This window comes from Mycteria americana, chromosome 5, assembly GCF_035582795.1.
Source record: "Mycteria americana isolate JAX WOST 10 ecotype Jacksonville Zoo and Gardens chromosome 5, USCA_MyAme_1.0, whole genome shotgun sequence".
NCBI classification, from domain to species: domain Eukaryota; kingdom Metazoa; phylum Chordata; class Aves; order Ciconiiformes; family Ciconiidae; genus Mycteria; species Mycteria americana.
This window is the reverse complement of record NC_134369.1, coordinates 53,860,611-53,880,180: the sequence shown is the minus strand read 5'-3', so window position 1 is coordinate 53,880,180 and position 19,570 is coordinate 53,860,611. Positions and strand designations below refer to the sequence as shown.

The 19,570-nt window shown below is 38.6% G+C and overlaps 1 protein-coding gene across 2 annotated transcripts in view; it reads left to right on the top strand.

Annotated features, from left to right (window-relative positions):
* Positions 1-638: 638 nt before the first annotated feature.
* GALC (galactosylceramidase) overlaps positions 639-19,570 on the top strand; it is a 41,926-nt gene continuing 22,994 nt past the window's right edge. The window contains exons 1-7 of one of the 2 annotated variants that reach the window (XM_075503389.1): positions 641-913; positions 1,948-2,016; positions 3,899-3,962; positions 5,957-6,070; positions 7,529-7,668; positions 9,862-9,900; positions 15,301-15,428. In XM_075503389.1, coding sequence (XP_075359504.1) covers positions 713-913; positions 1,948-2,016; positions 3,899-3,962; positions 5,957-6,070; positions 7,529-7,668; positions 9,862-9,900; positions 15,301-15,428 — 755 coding nt within the window. In that variant the 5' untranslated portion in view covers positions 641-712. Of the gene's footprint in view, positions 914-1,947; positions 2,017-3,898; positions 3,963-5,956; positions 6,071-7,528; positions 7,669-9,861; positions 9,901-15,300; positions 15,429-19,570 lie in introns of both variants that reach the window. The other variant, XM_075503388.1, reaches the window with a different exon arrangement.

Sequence of the window (19,570 nt, the reverse complement as noted above, 5' to 3'; positions counted from 1 at the left end):
GCAGGGCCTCTCCGGGCCTGGCCCTGTGCCCCAGAGCCACTCCCAGCTACGCTGCCTGTTCCTGTGCAAGTGATCAAAGGTCTTTCTCACAATGTGCTGGAGTTTTCTCCTTCGAAGTGCCGATTTTTGCCTACTTTATGAGGGAATTGGAGGCAGCCTGAGAGCAGGGCAAAACCAGGAAACTGGCTGCTGGGTGCTGGCGAGGGCCTGGAAATAAGAGATTCACTGGGAAACACCATTCCTCTCCCAGGAAAACTGCCGTGCTTTGCCAGAGGCCCTGAAAAAAAGGTCAGTTTGGTGTAGCTCCCACAGCCTGGCTGCTCATGCTGCACTAAACGTAATTTCCCTGTGTGTTTCCAGAGAAACCCTGTCCAGCCGTGACGCCCTCGCCCTGCCTCGCCTCACAGCCAGTCAGCTTTCCCACACCCAAGATGGCTCCGCAATAGCTTCACTCGCTATTCAGTGCCCAATTCCAGCATGGCGGTACGCTACCCACCAGCCGCAACTTGCCTTGCCCTTTCTCAAAATGGCAACCACTAACTTCAACCCGGGGGCTGAAAGCTTTCCCCTCCCTTCGCCTTTCCCTTTAGCAAAATGGCGGCGAAGGGTGCCCACGCCCCGCCCCCCAGGTGATTGCCAGGTTATGCGGTCACGTGACACGCGGAGCCGGGTGCGCGGCGAGTTGCTGTAGGGTCGGGGCGGCGCGTGCGGGATGCTGTCGGCGGCGCGGAGCGGAGCGGAGCGGATGGGGTGCGCGGCTCTGCTGTGGGGCTGGCTCCTCCTTGGCTGCAGCTGGGGCCCGGGGCCCCCCGGGCTCGGTGCCGCTGCGCTCTCGACGGCCACCTACGTTCTGGACGATGCCGGCGGGCTGGGCAGGCAGTTCGACGGGATCGGGGCTGTCAGCGGCGGCGGGGTGAGCGGCGCCAGCGGGCGTGGGGGCTCCTCTGGTGCTGTGGTGCTAATACCCTCCTCGGGGCGGCGGTTGCAACGGACACTTGGGCGGGGGATTCCCCGCCAAGTCAGTGGGTGTGTTTGGTGGCTTCGGTGCAGGCCCTCGAGGCTTCGGCGGGGCCTGGGCCGGGGGGTGTCTCTGAGGGGGAGCCGTGAGGGCCGCGGGGTGTCTCTGAGGGGAGCCGTGAGGGCCGGGGGCTGTCGCTGAGGGGAGCCATGAGAGGTGGGTGGTGGGGAGGCGTGAGTGGGTCTCTGAGGGGGAGTCCTGGAGGCCCTGCGGGGAGCTGTGTGGGCAGTGGTCCTGGCTGCGAGGAGAGCTGGAGCCGGGTCCTGCATTGTGCCTGTCCTCCGGTCAACTGCGCAGAGTCAGGCTGCTCGGGGTGCCAAGGGCCAGCCCCATCCTCGGTGCTGTTGGAGGAGAGCTAAGCCAGGGTGGGTTTTTTCTGTAGAGGGTCTTCCTAGCTGCTTGTCTCTATGAGTTTTAAAATGCTGGACAAGCCAACAGCCAGTTGTATGCTTTCCTGTGGTCCAGTGAGCAGAGCCATGAGATCTTGCGAGTTCTTACCCATTCTTGGACCTGCTGAGCTGCTTTCCTTGCCCTCCTGCCTGTGTGCCCCATGAGCTCCCGTTGCCTTTGGTATACGGTGAGCCAAAGCAGGGAGATTCCAGTAGACTGGGAGAAATGGTGCTGGGAGGGAGCTGCATTTTGCTTACAATAAGTCTGTGAGATCTCTTTGTTTCTCTATTCTCTAGACTCTTTGCAGTAAATTGCAGGTAACCAGAGTACAAGGCAATTGCAATCTACAAAACCAGAAATGCACAATTGAAGGGTTAGAAAAGAGTTTTTGTAGGTGCTTTATAGGTGCTGAGTTCCTGGTGATATCATTATTTTTGTAGGTTTATTAGCTATGTGAAAGTCCTACACTGACAAACTGGGATGTACTTATATGTTTGAAAGTTAGGTTTTCATATGTTCATGTTTTCTTTCCATTTTAGGCCACATCTAGACTCCTGGTGAACTACCAAGAACCTTATCGCTCCCAGATTTTAGATTATCTGTTCAAGGTAAAGTCAGTTTCACTGCTACAATAATATCTAATTTCATGCAGAATTTCTTATTGTGTAATGTTGGAACTCCTGTAGTATATTCAGTACTACTTGAAATTAGACAAAATCCCATCTTGTAAAGCATCTACTGTAATGTTGATTTTTATCAGAACCTTAAATTTTAGCTGTTGTTTTTTGACAACCAGCATGTTGTTCAGGAGCCTATTTCTTCAAATTATTATGAAAATTCCTTTTGTGTTTTCACAATGTTTTAAAAAACATGTTTTCAACGTATTTTGATAATCCATGTGGTCTTAATGAGGATTAAATCATGTTTGTGGCTAAAATGAGGGGTTTAGCTGTTTATAGCAATTGCAGGAAGTGGGTCTTTGAGACAGTTTTGATTTTTTTGGAGTACAGATAGATTCACATAATGTGTGACTGTGCAGACTGCATTATTTCAATAGCATATCTATTCCAAACTAGTCTCAACTATAAGTGCAGTTACTCTAGAAGGCATGTGAACATTGTTGGTTTGTAAGCTGCTTTAGTTAGCAAGTGTAACCTGTGGAGCTGCCCAACTTAAGGTATGGTAAGATTATTGCACTGGACAGTAATAATTTGTTTTGCTTTTGGCACTGTAAATTACTCTGCTGGAAGAGGATGTCATGTCACTTTCAAGTAGTGTAATCCAGATGGCTGGAGGGGAAAAACTTACTGCGTAGTTTAAAGAATTGGTTTTAAAGAGTAGAGTAAGGCATAATGTGTGACTGGTGGATGTGAGTTTTCTGAAGGAATCAATAGGTATGTGGTAAAAGAAAATCTAGCTGAGAGATCATGTTTTCAAAGAATTTTTGACGTGTTCTTTCACCAAAACCTCTTAAGCCGTCATGAGATACATGGGAGGGATATACCTTGCCTCATTCTCCTTGTCTTTTAATGTTAGTCAACTTTCATGATGGGGATGGGAGAGCAAATGTGTTAGAAGTTTAAAATCAGAAAAGTCAGGAAGAGAAATGGTAAATTGGGAATATTTGCTTCTTATTTAAAAACAAATAAAAAAATTCCAAAACTTGTAAGCCAAGCAAAGTATCGTCTATACAGCATATTTTTTTAATCAAACTGCATTCTCACATCTTAAGACTTTTTTTTTTGGTTGCCAAAATTATACTTGGGTAATTCCATGGAGGAGGCCAGCTCATTAGTGGTTACTAAAATAATGATTAGTTGTAACTTCTGGCTTGCGCAACTCTTAAGCCACTAATGGCTGGAAGAGCATACTAGGAGTAGGATCACTTGTATGAGCTTGAATTTTATATTCTGCTCCACCAGTCAGATGTCAGGGGAAGAGGATAGTGGACTAGGTGGCCATTTGTTTTCCAGTGTGGTGTGGTTTTTTTTCTCTCTTGCCTTTCCGCCAGTAGTTAGCAGATTATTTCTGACCCGTTTGTATGCTCTTTCACATAAGCGGTGTAACCCTTTACACCAAAGAATAAATTATTTACAGAAATATTAACTTCAATAATTTTATTTTAAAAGAAAAGAAACTTGACTTCTAGTAATGTTAAAAATACTGTTGTGTTCCTCGTATAGCCCATGTTCTACTTTAAGAGCGCTTCAGTATTTTCTTGAGCATAACCAATTTAAAATCTGCACAGCTGGGGAGAAATGTCGTTAATGGTGCAAGAGTCAGTGAAACTGACTAAAGATAAGTGTACTATTTATCTTGCTCCATTTTCTTTTGAAGCAGAATTTTGTATAATCTCTCATTGCATCTATAATGGGTGTTTAAAAAAAAAAAAGTATTGAATTTTTAGCATCCTCAAAATTGTATGCTTGTTTATTGCATTCTTCTTATTAACAGCAGGATTCTGTTTGGTTTTCTGTCCTTTTTTTCTAGCCAAATTTTGGTGCTTCTTTACATATCCTCAAAGTAGAGATTGGAGGTGATGGACAATCAACAGGTATGGATTTTGTGTGAGCAGGGTTTAACTTCTCCTTGCAGTGATGCTGTAAGTAACATGTTCTGCGCATGTCACTTCAGCTGAAGCATGGAGATGTGTTCTGTAGTTGTACTGAAGTTGCAGAAAAACATAAGCAACGTCTGCTAACTTATAGAAGAGAAATTTGCACTAACGCTCTGGAGATGGTTCTCACTATCATATGGTTAATAAGTTGCATTCTAGAGCAGATGAGTTCTTTTTTTCCCCCCAAGATTAAGGAAGCTCTAGTAGCTTTCTGAATTGCAGAGCATTTCTCAAACACCAGTTTTGCAATACAAACTGTAAAACTTATGTAGGATTAGGTAGTTAATGTCTTAAAAGCATGAAAATGCGAAGACGGTCAGAAGCAGTTATGTTTCTTTGGTTTAATGAGCTGCTACATTTCACTGGAGTGGCGTTGTCTGACAGTAGGCACTATATTTTTTTTTTTTGCCTGGCCATGATTCCACATGAAAATGTCTTGGTGTAACTTGCCTAGCCTACTATATTTACATATAGGAGAAACTGTTCAGTAACTGTTTGTGATTGGAAGCTGAGAAGCAGTAACTAGACTACAGTTTGTATCTCTTTTTTTTTCTTCCCCTCCCCCCAAGAAGTAAATCTTGGCCATGTCAAGAATAGACTTAAAGTGGACTCAGTTAATAAATAGAAAGCATAGCATCTGTCTTTGTATCATTTTATATATATTTTTTAAAATGTCTGTGCTTGTGTAATTAGATACTGGTTTTCATTCTTTGGTTTACTTTCCTTAAGAAAAATTAACATGGTGAAAAGTATTATACTGGGTTTAAGAGCTCGGTATTTGGTCAATAAATTGCTGGTTAGGGGAGAATGGAGTCATCTTAATGCATGCACAGACTACCTCTTCGAACACTCTTGCTGCTGGCTAAGGAGAATGTTACATACTTGTGTGATGGCTTTCCAGATTTTGGAAGGAGAACAGTAAGATGCATATGTCTTAACACACTAGACTGCAGCTCTTATTCTGACCTCAGAGGTGTGATCAGGAGTCCGAGTTTGGAATCTAATTGTTGTTCTATGTCTCTGACAAATAGAACTTCCAAATAGTCAAGTGTTAGCAAGGTAAAAAAATCAGTCCTATTTTCTGTAATGAAATGTGCTGTTTCAGCAGGCTTCATTAAAAAAAAAAAAAGTCTCATCAGAAGAGATCTGTGGAACAATTAGGCATATAGTTTAGCATAAGTAATTGTTGCAGTTGTGTGCACAAGTTATGAATGGACTTTTGTGTGTAATGACTTCCCATGCAACCCTGATTCTTTTGCCCCTTTCTAGTTTGTTTACCCTTGCCTGAGGGAATTCAGTGCATAGCATTCAATCCCAAAAACTGTTCCTGCAGTCATGGAACACCATGGAAATTATAAACTAGATCTTTTACTGTAAAAATAATAAAAAAAAAAAATCTTTCCTGTCACTGAACAACTTCATGGCGGTTTCTTTCTTTTCTGTCCCTGGACTTGCCTTGCACAGAAGAAATAAACTATAACCTTCTTTTATTTGCTTTTTGGTTTAGATATAACCTGCTTCTACAACTGTGTTTGTTTTTTTTTTTTCCCTCCTGATCTTAGTCCCGTAACGTTCCTACTGGCTGTTGTGACCAAGATAACACTAAATCTATATTCATTATTATCATAGCTAAGGACAGAAAAAGCCAAATAGTTAATCACATTCTGATGTTAAAAGCAGGCATAGTCCCTTAAAAATAAAAAAATATTAAATTTATGCTAAGTTAATATGCTAAGAATGAAGGGTGGCAAGTCTTGTGTGTTCCCTCCCACTACTCATTTTGCTTTGAAATACATACCAAAGAATGTGTGAACCATGTTGGAGATATGTGCTTGCATACTATGGCAGTGAGCAATACAGAAAACTTTATAATGTGTAACATCGTATGACACAGAAGATAATTGTGAGCTACCTGTCTCTTTCCTTCCTAGATGGTACTGAACCCTCCCATATGCACTATGAAAATGATGAGAACTACTTCCGGGGCTATGAATGGTGGCTGATGAAAGAAGCTAAAAAGAGGAACCCCCAAATTAAACTGATTGGTAAATTGGTTCAAGCTTTAGGATTTAAATACTTTTTTACCCCTAACTAAATTACATATCTGACCCTTAATTAGCATGTTAATTTTAATGGGCAGATGTTTTGATGTTGCAGTAGACAAAGTCAAAGCTCTAGTATTTGGTAAGCTTGCCTTGATGCTTCACTTAAACTTACTGTGTTTTACTTTGTTACAGTAGCATAACAGTCTCATGTTGTGCTACTGTAATAAGTAGCATAACAAGAATGTATGTAATAAGTAGCATAGAAAAAGAAATTACTCTAATAATTTGCTTGTATCAAGTAACATTAATGCTTAGACTGTATCACAGCAATGAACATAAATGATTTATCATGAAAGCTGAATTTCTGAATAAGAGAGTAAAAAATTGGGAGAGATAAAGTAAACTTACAGGAAGTATAAATCTGTAATTCTTATACACACTAAATTCAATTATATGTTCTTATTACAAACCCATCACCCCCTCCCTACTATAGTGGTTCTTGTCTTCTGATTTGTCCGATGTATGTAGTTGAGTTGTAAGAGGACTTTCCTGTCTCCCTGTTTTGATCGTGGGTTGTGTGACAGTACGAATGTGGAACCCTAGATTTTAATTGAAACACTTTACCAAATGTATTTCACATGAAACAAGGTAAGAAATCTATCAGTTACAAAGTATCTAATCCCCCCTCTTCCAGGGATCAGGCTTTACCATATCCAGCCACAAGGCATGGCTTGGTGCAGGATTTGCTAGTCAGGTTCTGTTAGACAGGCACTGTGACAAGCAGTAAGCTTACCATCTATGACTAATTGTGATTGATTATTAATAACCTTCCTCTTCTCTCAGATGAAGCTCCCAACAAAGGAAGGAGGGTTTGTCTTTGAATTAGCCTATGGTGTCTTATGAAAAGTCAGCTGAAAACTTAGCAGGATCTGGTTAGGTTAATTTGTTGTTCTTATTTACTACAAGATCTAGTAAACAGCTGAGACTCAGACATGTTTTTTCCTGATACTAATCCTTCTTTCTCTATTATGATCAGATCATGATTTCTTCTGAAATTCATATTCAGGAGATTAACAATTTTTGGTGTTCAGTATTGATCCTTTGTATATAACTTTGTAAATTTTTATCCTAAAATCTTTGAAATTTTAAACCTGTTAGAGCTAATACCACACAATTGAAAGATTGTATATAGTCAGTTGTTCTCTAGTAATGAAGGTTTTCTAGCTTAAAAAAACCCCCACAAACCAGCTATTAATATGTTTGATCGGAATTTATATTAGAGCATACTCTCCAGTTAAGTAAGTTATGTTTCATTGTCTTCACTGAACTATGTGATTTTGAAGTGCATATCTGCTCCTTCATTTTAGGTAGAACAAATTACAGCTTGCTATTGAAGCTTACGGAGTAATGTAGACTAACCACTTATCTTATTCATTTGTTTTTCTTCTCTATTTCCAGGATTACCTTGGACATTTCCAGCATGGATAGGGAGGGGTGAAAACTGGCCCTATGACTATCCAGATGTCACTGCTTACTATGTTGTTTCTTGGATATTAGGAGCTAAACAGTATCATGATTTGGACATTGATTATATTGGGGTCAGTAAAGCAAAATCTCCTGTATATTTTATCTATCTTCATTCCTAAGATCTTGGTCTTTTCTCTGTTGATTACTGGAGGAGGGGGATGGGAAGATAAATTGTTTTGTAATTGCAGTTCTGGCTTTTTCTGTTGCAAGGGAAAAGACAGAAGTTATGTTAGTTTACAGTCTTTCTGCAATAATGGCCATTAAAGCAGAACCAGTGTAAAATGGCTCGTCTCCTGCCTTCCCAATTCTAGAACAAAGTTACCAGAGAATTTGAGAATTCTGAAATCTGTTGAGTCTTGGGCTTGTCATTTTCTGCCTTGCTTGTTCTGCTTGGGTTTCAGCAGTTACCAGCTAACAAAAAGCCTTAGTTAAGACAGAGTTTGTGAAAGCTAACATGACTTCATGGCATAAAATATGGTCGCTGTTTTGCAGAAGAGCAATACTCTACAACTTCTTCCATTTTTACCCACATTATTTATAGTAGATAAAGGTGCATGTGTTAGTGTACACTGTAACTACTGTATTGTGTTACAGTGCAATATATGGAAGTAGTGAATGAACGTCTGAGAAAAATGTCATAATTTGGAAATGAGAGAGAGAAGCAGACAACCTGGAAAAACACTTTTCAAGTTCATTATTTGACTGAGATTCAACTTTTTGTTTTTTCTTCTAATTAAGAAAATGTGTGGCTAGGATTCCTCTAAAATCAGTCCTATACTTACTGAAACACTTATTTGGACTTTTAAGTGTTTTGATATCAGACAGTTGTTTAACTGCAGAAAAGCTGAAAATCACTTCAGCAGTCCAGAGCAAAGCTGCTGGCAAACTATGGTTCCCATCCATCAAAGGAAGTCTGACCTTTCTGCTGTAATGTGGGAAGGTATATCTGATGTGTATCTCCTCTGGAATGCATCCCCCTTGATGTTGCTGACTTATTTCATCTGTGTCAGTCTTGCACTTTGGGTAACAAACACAGTGATGCTTCAGCAATTCAACCAGGGGGATAGGGAGAACAACTGCTGTTAAATTTTCTCCTTGCTATGCTCTTAGAGTAGAAGGTAAGTTCTGCATTTTACGTATTTGAGTAATGTCTGTCTTCTGTGTTGTTACTTCACAGTGATTGGCCTTCTGAATTCTGTACTTCTAAGAAAAGGGAATTTCTGCTTCTACAGACAATGTGGTGACGTTGCATATTGTCTGATTTCTTTGTGGGTATAATCTGAAATACAGGAAAGCAGTGAGGTCTGTGAAGGCTCAGAAACTGTCAAAACAATTTTAATGCTGTTCTGATTCTACATTGTTAGCCTTTACTGCTCTTGGTTTATAGCATGTTATATATCATTATTTGCTTTATGATGAAATGAGCCTTTGAGTAAGTAACTTTTTGATTGGCTCATTTCTGAAATCACATGTTAGCACTTATGGAAAGATCTAGAAATATCAAAATCAAATGGACATATCCCACCTGCAAGAAACTGCTTGTACATGGTTGGGTAATCTACACCTAGAGGGGTATACTTTTACTGGTGAATGTGAGTCACAGTGTTCATGTTGTGGTTAGAAAATACGAAAGTAAGAAGGTTTCTGACTATGCATTTTATTGGCCAGGGTATTTAGCAGAAAGGAAGACCAGCATTCCCACTTTTGAATTTTGAGCTATGTTTAGCTTAAACACTCTTTCCATAAAAGATGGAAAACCCAGAGCAACAGAAATAAGATCATTTTGTCTCTTTTTACTTAAACTATGCTGGATCTCTCTTGTGTTCAAGTATGGATATAGTCCTGTGTAAATTAGAAAGAACTGTAAGTGTCCCTAATAGCCCTCTGAAACTGTAGGCAATTGTTTGATATGTAACTTATTCTAGCACTCCTATGTCAGTGTATGGCAACAAGGCCCATTCATTAGGACCACACCTTGAAGACACAATGTGTTTCTCAATGATTTTGAACTGTAGACCCATTGTAATAATGTCATGTGTAACACTGCTACCATTGTAGAGCCCAAGCAGCTCTAGAATTCTTTTCAGCAAGAAGGTAATTAGAAGACATGATAACAAAACCAGCCAGAGCACTTTCCTCTAGCAAACTGAAACCATAGAGTTCATTAATGGATTATATAATCTTACATATACGTAAGTAAAATCTTTCATTATGCATTAACATAGCCTGATTTTTCTAAATGGCTTTTCACTTTTCCTTTATAGATATGGAATGAAAGGGCATTTAGTAGCAAATATATCAAGGTATGTATTTTTTCTTATTTCTCTAAAGTGAAATGTTTGTCTTTGTTATCGTATGTAAACAGTTAGCTTTTCTAAATTTGCCTAGAAAAGGGACCAAGATCTAGAATTACTTAAAATTCTGTAGCAAAGTTCCAGTGCATATAATACCCTTGAATTATTGCTATAAAACTCCAGGTTCTTTATTTTATGGAAAACATAATAAAGGCTCTGTGTGTTTAGCTGTGCAAAATTCAGTACCTCCTGTTCCAAAAGAGTTGGAGGAACACAGTATTTCACACAACCAACCTTGAGAGATTTCTAATATCTCTCACTGCTGCCTGCCCCTGCTGCCTCCCTGCCCTTTTTTGAAAACTCTCTTCGGTTTATGTTATGTTGAAGTGAAATCTTAAGTACAAGCTTCTGTTTTGTTCACTTCCTTGTTGCTGCTTTGAGGCTAAGAAGCAATAGCATTACCTCTTCTTAAAAGCAAATAAGAGTTAAATTGAGTGTGTAGTGAGTGTGAGTTAAATAGCAGAAACACTGCTATTTTTTTTTTTTTTTTTTTTCCCCCCCAGAACTCAGCAGGGATTGAATTCCATCTGCTTAACATTAGTCAATTAATGGCTATTAGTAAAGTTTCAGTTCTACAGTTTGTGTACACTGGATGAGGTTAGTCACATCATTTGTCCTTGGCAACTTCTGTAGTTATTTTGTTCAAGGATTAGTTTTAGTAGAATGATACCGGAAATGGCATACAATGATTAAACGTGACATTGCAATAAGAGCAAAAAAGTATCTTTAAGTATCTTTCATGAGGCTGGTGTATATAAAATTCTGTCTACTCCTGAAAACTGAGAATGCTCTCCTATAAAACATTTCTTTTTAAAATTGTATTTCTTAGGATGTAGAACTAGATGAATACCCCTATAGCTGTTTCCTATGATTTGTGCAGTGCTTTGACTGAGGGAGGGCAGGAAGCACTGGCAGAAAGCTCTGTGCTGGTCGTGTACCTTGTAAAAAGAAAGAGGAATACCTTATATCCATCTTTATCGGTTTCTTGTTAACAAATATGTTAATCAACCATGTATTTTAAACTGATTTACCGTGTCCACTGCCACCACAGTAACTTAGTTTCCAAGTCTTACCACACCTTAGACCAAATTCTGTTATGTATACACTTCACTCCACAACTAATTTCATTTTCTAGACTCTCACTTTTGTAGGCTGCTAGGCCATTAGTTCCTTTTAGACACAGGGGTTTGGCACTAGAGTTTTTGAGTGACTGACAAAATCCCTTCCAGAGAAGACACAAATATACTGAAGTGTGACACAGCAGGATATCTTGGCATCTATGTCAAGGTGTCTTGTTTCTTTGGGCATGTTAAGTAACAAAACTCTGGTGGATGTGTAGCTGCTTCGGATTTTGCTAGTGAAGCTACTTAAATCCCTGTCTAAACTTGTTCAGTGGGTGTGCTTAGAATCCTCTTAAAATATCCTATCCCAATGTGTGTTCAGCACAAACCTAGCCTAACGTTTTTTATAGCTAGGAAACGAGTTCATAGGGTGCTCTCTTTATTACAAAAACCCCTCAGGAACTAGAAGTTTTCTGTTATATTTAGCATCAGGTAATGTGGGTTCCAGGCTTTTCTTTTTGAAAAAGAAAAGTGGTTCACTAAGTGGGTATAGGCTAATGGAGAAATCACTAAGGATGCTAGTAGTCTCCTAAAGGGTAATGCTAATCATAGGTAAGTTATGCTGCTAGGGGAGGAGGGGGAAATATATGTGTGATGGACTTCAGGTAGAAATCTCCAGTTGTTCAGTATGTATGTTATAGAAGCAAAACCAAACAGAACTGAAAACACTTCTTTGCAGGCTGGAATGAAACAATGCAAGTAAGATGGAAGATAAATAGTGAGAATTTTTTTTTTTTGAGCTACAAATTTTATTTCTTCACTGACTAGTTGTTATGTTGCTTGAAATGCCTATGAGACTGAACCCTTTGTAAAAAGAATCAGCAGAGAGAGAAGGCAGGTCTTACTATAAATAAAATACTAATTTCCCTATATCACTGATTGGCTCTTTTTTTTTTTTTTAAGACTGATTTTCTGGTTTTCTGTATGTCTTATAAGAAACAGAAATATTCTATTTTGCTCAGTCCTATGTCACGTGACCTGGAGGCTTTCTCATCTGTTTGTCTTGGCTTCCTAATGTGGGGAGAACGAATGTGGAGAACAAACTGTTGAGTGTAGGTGTGGCATTCTACTTGTTAGCTTTTTAAATGCTGTTGAATTGGGACTAAGCTTTTGGCTTCTAGACCTAAATGTTTAGTTTAAAATTTGATCTTAATACCACCCAAATATTTGCTGAAAAGTGTCAGCCTTCCCTCCGCTGTACGTTAATTGATATGAGGCTTTTTATTTAACACCTCTTTTACCATTTGTTCTCTTACAGTGTTGCGTGGCATCTGCAGTGCTCTGCAGTGTTGCGTGGCATCTATTCTCTAATTAGCACAATAGTTCTATTTGCAGTCTGCCATTTTGGAAAAAGGTCTGTTTACCCAAGTGTGCTGTTGCACAGCAAACACTTTGTGTAATGTCTGAGAAATACATGACATAGATAATCTCTTAGTTATCTGTCCTGGTTTCAGTTGAGATAGAGTTAATTTTCTTTATAGTGGCTGGTATGGGGCTATGTTTTGGATTTGCCCAGGCGCATGGCCATTGCTGTTATCAAAATGTTCCCAGGCACAGCAGAGTAAGATGATAAGCAGTACAGCAGCACGGCAAGCAGTGAAAGCAAAAAGCAGCCACTAATGAGCCCTAGACTCTAACATACAGTAAGGCAAGCAAGCCTATGGCAAGCACAGAAGCCTGCTGATTAATAGCTAAACAGCAATAACAGCTATAAATTCTATCTGGCACATTCCAATCAAATCTGTCGTTATCTCAAACCCTTCGAGCCCCACGTTGGGCACCAAAAAAGACTGTCGTGGTTTAGCCCCAGCCGGCAACTAAGCACCACGCAGCCGCTCGCTCACTCCCCCCTGGTGGGATGGGGGAGAGAATCGGAGGAGCAAAAGCAAGAAAACTCGAGGGTTGAGATAAAAACAGTTTAATAGGTAAAGCAAAAGCCACGCACGCAAGTGAAGCAAAGCAAGGAATTAATTCACTCCTTCCCATGGTCAGGCAGGTGTTCAGCCATCTCCAGGAAAGCAGGGCTCCATCACGCGTAATGGTTACTTGGGAAGACAAATGCCATCACTCCAAACATCCCCCCTTCCTTCTTCTTCCCCAGCTTTATATACTGAGCATGATGTCACGTGGTATGGAATAGCCCTTTGGTCAGTTTGGATCAACTGTCCTGGCTGTGTCCCCTCCCAGCTTCTTCTGCACCTGGCAGAGCACAGGAAGCTGAAAAGTCCTTGACTAGTACAGCAACAACTAAAACATCTCTGTATTATAAACATTGTCTTCAGCACAAATCCAAAACATAGCCCCATACCAGCCACTATAAAGAAAATTAACTCTATCTCAACTGAAACCAGGACAGTATCTTGCTATAGTTTTATTTGTAAGAAGTTTTTTCAGTTACTTCATCCACTAAGGCTCTAGTTATGTTTCTTATTAAGTAGAAAACATGAAAAAAGAAATGATTATTCTATTGCTTATAAATTCTTGTTCAAGAAGATCCTATTCTTCCAATTATATTTTTAAATAGTCATCTTAAACTAACCCTAAAATGTAAGGACTATCTGTATATAAACATGAATACTGGGTGTGGGGGAAACATTCTGCATATGTTATTATGGAGTGCATTTTGAATGTCTAAAGTTCTGTGTCCTTGGTACTTATCTTTCAACACGGAAGTTCTGCAACCTTTCTAGTCATTTTATTCTTCTGAACTATCTCTATGGTTAGGCAGTTTTTCCAAATGTTTAGCTAGCTAGAAAGCTTTGAATTGCAAGGACCTTACAGCAAGTATTTCTACCATTATGAATTTTTCTTCTGGTAAACTTTATGCTTCAAAAGCTTCAAGCAGCTGAACAGAATTTCATTGCTACTTTTCTTCTTCTTAATAAGTTTTATGTCCTTTAGATCTAGGCTTTCATTGTCACCAACACTTGGACTTTGCTTTGTGTCCTTATTTGACTACACATCAAAATAGAAATGCTCCCTGTTCTCCTTCACATTGCTGGAGGGCTATTACAAGAAATTATTTAAGGATTCATGCCTACTGATCTTCAAATGGTTGGAAAAATCTTTCTTATGCATGCATGCATGCATACATACATCATGTAGTACATCATTCTTTTATAGCCAAGATTGGAAAAAGGATTTTAGACTGTGGACTGATGTCCTTTTTCAGACGCAACTGTATGTGGAAGCTGCTGAAAATACTTTTTAATTTTTTTTTTAAATTTTTTTAATTGAGTGTTCAGATAAAACATGCTTGTATAATATCAGCCTTGTATAAGCCTGGTTCATTCTTAACTGTTAGAGCTGGGTATATTTTGCCTGGTATATTTTGTTTAAGAAGTTCCAAAGGCAGATGTGAGAGGTTTGTCATCTTTGACAGTGAAATAGTAAGGAGAAGCTGGAAAGACAGAATAAGAATTCTTTTCTGCTGTGATGTTTGAAGTCAAAAGTGACTGCCCTCAGTTTTGTTGTAAATATGCAATTCCAGTTTTATGCATTACGTTCATGAAAATTAGTGAGACATATGAGAGTCAAGTAGTGGTTAAACTTAAATATCAGACACTTAAAACATCAAGGATTTTTTCTTTTTGTTCAGTAAAATAGCCTGTGAAAAGAATGCTTAGGTGCCCTTCAGTTGAAATGGACAGATGTATGGCAAAGATTTCTATTCTTGTAGAGAACTGCATGGTTACAAGGTCTTTTCTATTTTAAAACTTCAATCCCTGTTTTCCCAATATACTTTTTTGGGGATCAGGTTAACTTTTACTTCTGATCACTTGTGGAGGTATGTCCACTTCCACATTCCAGCCAGTCATCATTTTTAGACCAACTTAACGTGACTGACTTTATAATAAATCCATTACTCATATATAACAAATTACATGCATGCAATGGATGGAGTCAGTATGTTGAGGGTGTCCGAGTGGAGTACACGTATGCACATGGGGTGTCAAAAGTAATCTAAGTGATGAGGAGCCCATTTTTGTGTAATGGCTATCTAATGTCATAGATAACCCTTCAGTGTTAAAAATACATATCATTAACTTCATCTTAGTTGTCATTATGGCTCTCCTTTGAGAAGTGAGAACTTTTCTTATCCATCTTGGTCTGAAGACAAATGCTTCCACTGACTCCTCCTACAGTTCTTAAACTGTTTTCAGTCTTAAATTTTCATGTTGCCTGGTTGATGAAGGCTGTACTTTAAGTGGTGTTATCTGTTACTAAGGTACTTCGACAATCTTTGGACAGACTGGGTCTAAGGAACATTGGCATCATCGCTGCGGATGGAGATTGGAACGTTTCAAAGGAGATGATAGTTGATCCCTATCTTAATGATGCTGTTGAGGTAGTCGGGTAAGTGTGGGAGAAGGGAGGAGTTTTACACATTGCTTATTGCTTCATTTCTGTAAGTCTTCATGTCCATTTTGAGAAGTCATATATTCTTATTTCATATTTCCTAGCCATTCCCAGTTTTGTCGTCATGTACAGTGGTGACTGATTACTCTTTCCTGTCTTCCACTCTTCTTTCAGTTTAGTACATGTGTAAGGTAACCTTGCCACTCTTCCATCATTTCTTTCAAGTGTTCAATTAGGAGCTATGTTTTAGGCCTCTTATCTTAGCACTAGCTAATGACAGGAGACTTCTAGCTAATCTGCACGTGCATCTTCAACGTCAGAAAAATCTTAGGACTCCATTCTTGATCTGCAATCAGTTTTAAGTTCAGGTGAACTTGAATTTTCACTGGAACTTTTCACCCTGGGACTTCCGATGCTTGCAGCATTCCCTGTTACATGTTCTTTGCTTGAGATTTTTCTGGTCATGTCCTAAAGCCAGGAGTTTGTTGCTTATATCTGATAACAGATAGTATTAGAAGCGCACACACAAACGGTAAAGTAAAAGTAAAAACAAGCATCCAAAGTTTGTTTCTAAACTAATACAACCATCTCAATTTTAGCAGCTAGGAATGCCCACAGTTGTAGTTCTAGCAAATGGCAACTTGATTGTTTGCCTGCACTCTTTCTCCATAATACACTTTTTTACTACCTTGCTTCTGTCAACTGGCTTGATACTTATTCTGCTGCTCTTGCTCTCTTGGTAATCTCTGATTTCTCAAAACTATAAATAGGTTTTTAAAAATTATAACATGTTCCCAGGGGAAATGACCTATAAATTGTGTATAAATTGTTCACTTGTGTTACATTTGGTAACTTGCTTACCTCTGTTGTTAACCTTACTGTGATAAGAACATGCTTGTGGTCACTAGTGTACCATTTGTCCTCATCTATATGTAAGGGGGTGTGATGTGCTCATAATTGTTTAAACTAATGCATGGTTCAAAGGTTATAGCAAGTCAGTTAAGCAGCAATTTTATAAAGAAACTGCTTTCATATGTGTTGAGCTTGTAAACACTGATTACCTGGAAGTGGCTGCCTGCGAAATACCAATTATAATGCCAGCAATGAGTAACTCATTTGGTTTAAAAACTTTTAACTTTCTTAGGTTAGGCAAGACTTGCACCTCAGCAAGTTATAGTGCATTACAAAATGTTTTTAGTTATGATTTCCATGCCAATGAAACTTGCAGAATGAATGCACTGAGTGTGTATGGTTCTTTCTTTAAGAGCTTGACAGAATAGAGGCTAGGAGTACCTGTTTTTGTTTTTAGCCTTTAGGACCATGGCCATGTTTTAGTTTTTCTTTAAGATGAAAGTTCTCTGTCAGAGGTTTTTCTTGAATGTCATATGGATTTTTCCCAACTTCCCCATCCCTGGTGATCACAAAAAATGAAGAATTAGGAGAATATTTCCGGTGCAGTAGTGTTGTTATCTATCAAGAAATTAAGGTTAGTACAAAATGAGAACACCATGTTTCTCAGCCAATGCTGACTTTAAGGCACCAACTACCAAAGAGTTCTTGTTGACCTAGAAAAAGATAATAGTGTTTAGGTGTCTGTCCTTCAGATGCTCAGGTTCAGAAAGCTGCCAAAAGTACATTGTATCTGTCTGTCTCTTAGATAACCTTGTCTAGTTGTTTGCAAAATCTGCTAGTCAGTCTGTTTTCCTAAATACTCTTAAATTCTTTTTCTCAGAAATCCTTTCCTGTACACTGTTCTGTAATCTCTTTTCAAGTATAACCTTCTCTGTGACTTTTTCTTAGTTCTTCCCTTTTGGAATGGAAACCTGGGTTTAAATTCATATTGTTTTATTTAGAAATTATCAAGATAATTGAAACGATCGCTTTGGCATGCATCCACAAAAAGTAACTGACCTTTCCCTTTCTTTGTGTTTCCTTTCATTTTCTTTTTTCCTTTCCTTTCTTTTTCACATCAAGTAATTTTTATCTTGACACCATTGCTCCCCGTGGAGCTTTATACCGGCCTAAAATACCATTTGCAATCTGAAGCATATCTAAGGTAGATTTAAGGTAAAGTTTCTATGTCTGTTTTTTCCCCTCCATATTTGCTATCTGTGGGCTTGTGATTTGAAAGATGGAGGACTTCGTATTTTCTCATTAGAACGAAGGCTATCAAGCTGTTATCATCCAGTGTGTTTCAATTTTATTGGTTGAAGGAGTGGTCTTCCTGAACATATTCCTTGCCATCATTTCATACCAATAAGTTGCAGCACTTGCCATTGAAAATAGGAATTTTGTTAGAAGAAGAAAAGAAAACAGCCTTTATCTGCTACTAAATCAAATTACTTACCCAGTATTCATGAAGTGCTTGAAAACGGGGAAAAAAAAAAGAAATATAGTTAGCTCAAGTCTTAAAATATGTTATGTTATGCTTCCTTATTTTGTTTGCAAGACCATCGTCACTACTGTCTTCCCATGTTATTTTGATGGGTGCTATTTCTGTGTTTGTATAGTATATATTCATATTACTTTTCTCCCAGGATGTATTATAGCTCAGTGCTACATCTTCTGTGTTACACATGGATTTTGTTTGCTGTGTTTAACAAAGCCTATAGAGCCCACAGCTCTGTTTGGCAAGTCCTTTCCTAAAGGCCTATATGCCAATACACGATTAGATTTGAATATATTCCACAATATTTTTTTCTGATGTTTATCTAGAAGTAGACAAATTGAAAATGTTTTTCCATAGTTCTCAATTATTTAAGTTATCTTTGACTTGTAAGTCATTATTAGTAGACAGTAATTGTACATTGCGTAGTGGAAAAAATCTGCCTTGGTCAGTTTTTATTTACCAGACAGAACAAATCATATTTTATTTCTAGTTGATGTAGCATGAGTCTTTTCTAATACAGTGATCAAATAGCAGAAATGATTGCTGCCATTTCAATTTCTCTTTTTTTCCTGTCTCCTAGTGTTGGTCATTTAAAAAAAATTTAAAAAATTATGTTAAGTCTTAATGAACAAAGAAGATGGGTGATGTATTTAAGAGCTATTTGTCAATGAATATGCCTTTTATGTAAGGGGTTCTTGTTCTGTTGATTTTCATAGTTAATATAGTTGCAACTTTAGAGGAATCGTTATGATCCAGGAATGCTTTCTCAGTTCAATAGGAAGAACAAGTTCAGTTCACTGTTATTTGCGCTCTCTGACATAGAAAACATTTCCTGTAAGAGAGAAAGATGAATTGACTTGTCTAAGACTATGCTAAGCTGGTGGAAGAATAAAGATTAATTATAGAAAATACTGTCTTGCAGATTTATTTTATGATTTTAGACTATTCTGCTTTTGCCATCATTTTAAATAGGATTTTTGTGTTACATAGTTGAAAGCACAAGCTAGAAACTTAATTTTGGATTTATGTAACTGATCTTAAGACATAATGTTTATCTCAATTTAAAACAATAGATTTTACTGGTAGAACAGCCTTGCCTTTTTTTTTAATGTCTTATTTCTGGGGATGTTATCTGTAATTAGATAGAATTATTGACTAACTTGGTTTACACAGGACCTCTGGAGGTCATCTGGTTGAACCCCCCTGCATCAAGCAGGTGCAATTAGATAATGGTGCTGAGGCTTGTTCTGCTTTAATATCTTCACAACCCCTTTGGGCAACTTACCCCATGTGTTTGACCATACTTATGCTCCCTTTTTTTTTTTTTTTTTTTTTTTTTTAAATTAAAGTTCTTATACCTAACTGAATTTTTCATTGGTCCACAGCCTGTACTTTTGCAAGGGGTTATTCTATCCCAGGTGTAGGACTTTGTGTTTGCATCTGTTGAACTTCATGAGGTTCCTGTCAGCCTGTTTTTTCCGGTCTTTTAGTTCCCTCTGAATAACAGCCTTTCTTTTCAGCATGTAACCGTTTTTGTGGGTTAACCCCTGTAGGCAGCTCAGCCCCACACAGCCACTTGTTCACTCCCCCCCGATGGGATGGGGGGAGAATCAGAAGGGTGAAAGTGAGAAAACTCGTGGGTTGAGATAAAGACAACTTAATAGGGAAAGCAAAAGCTGTGTGTGCAAGCAAAACAAAATGTGAATTTCCTGAGTTTTAAAGACATCAAACAGTATTGGCCCTAATATCA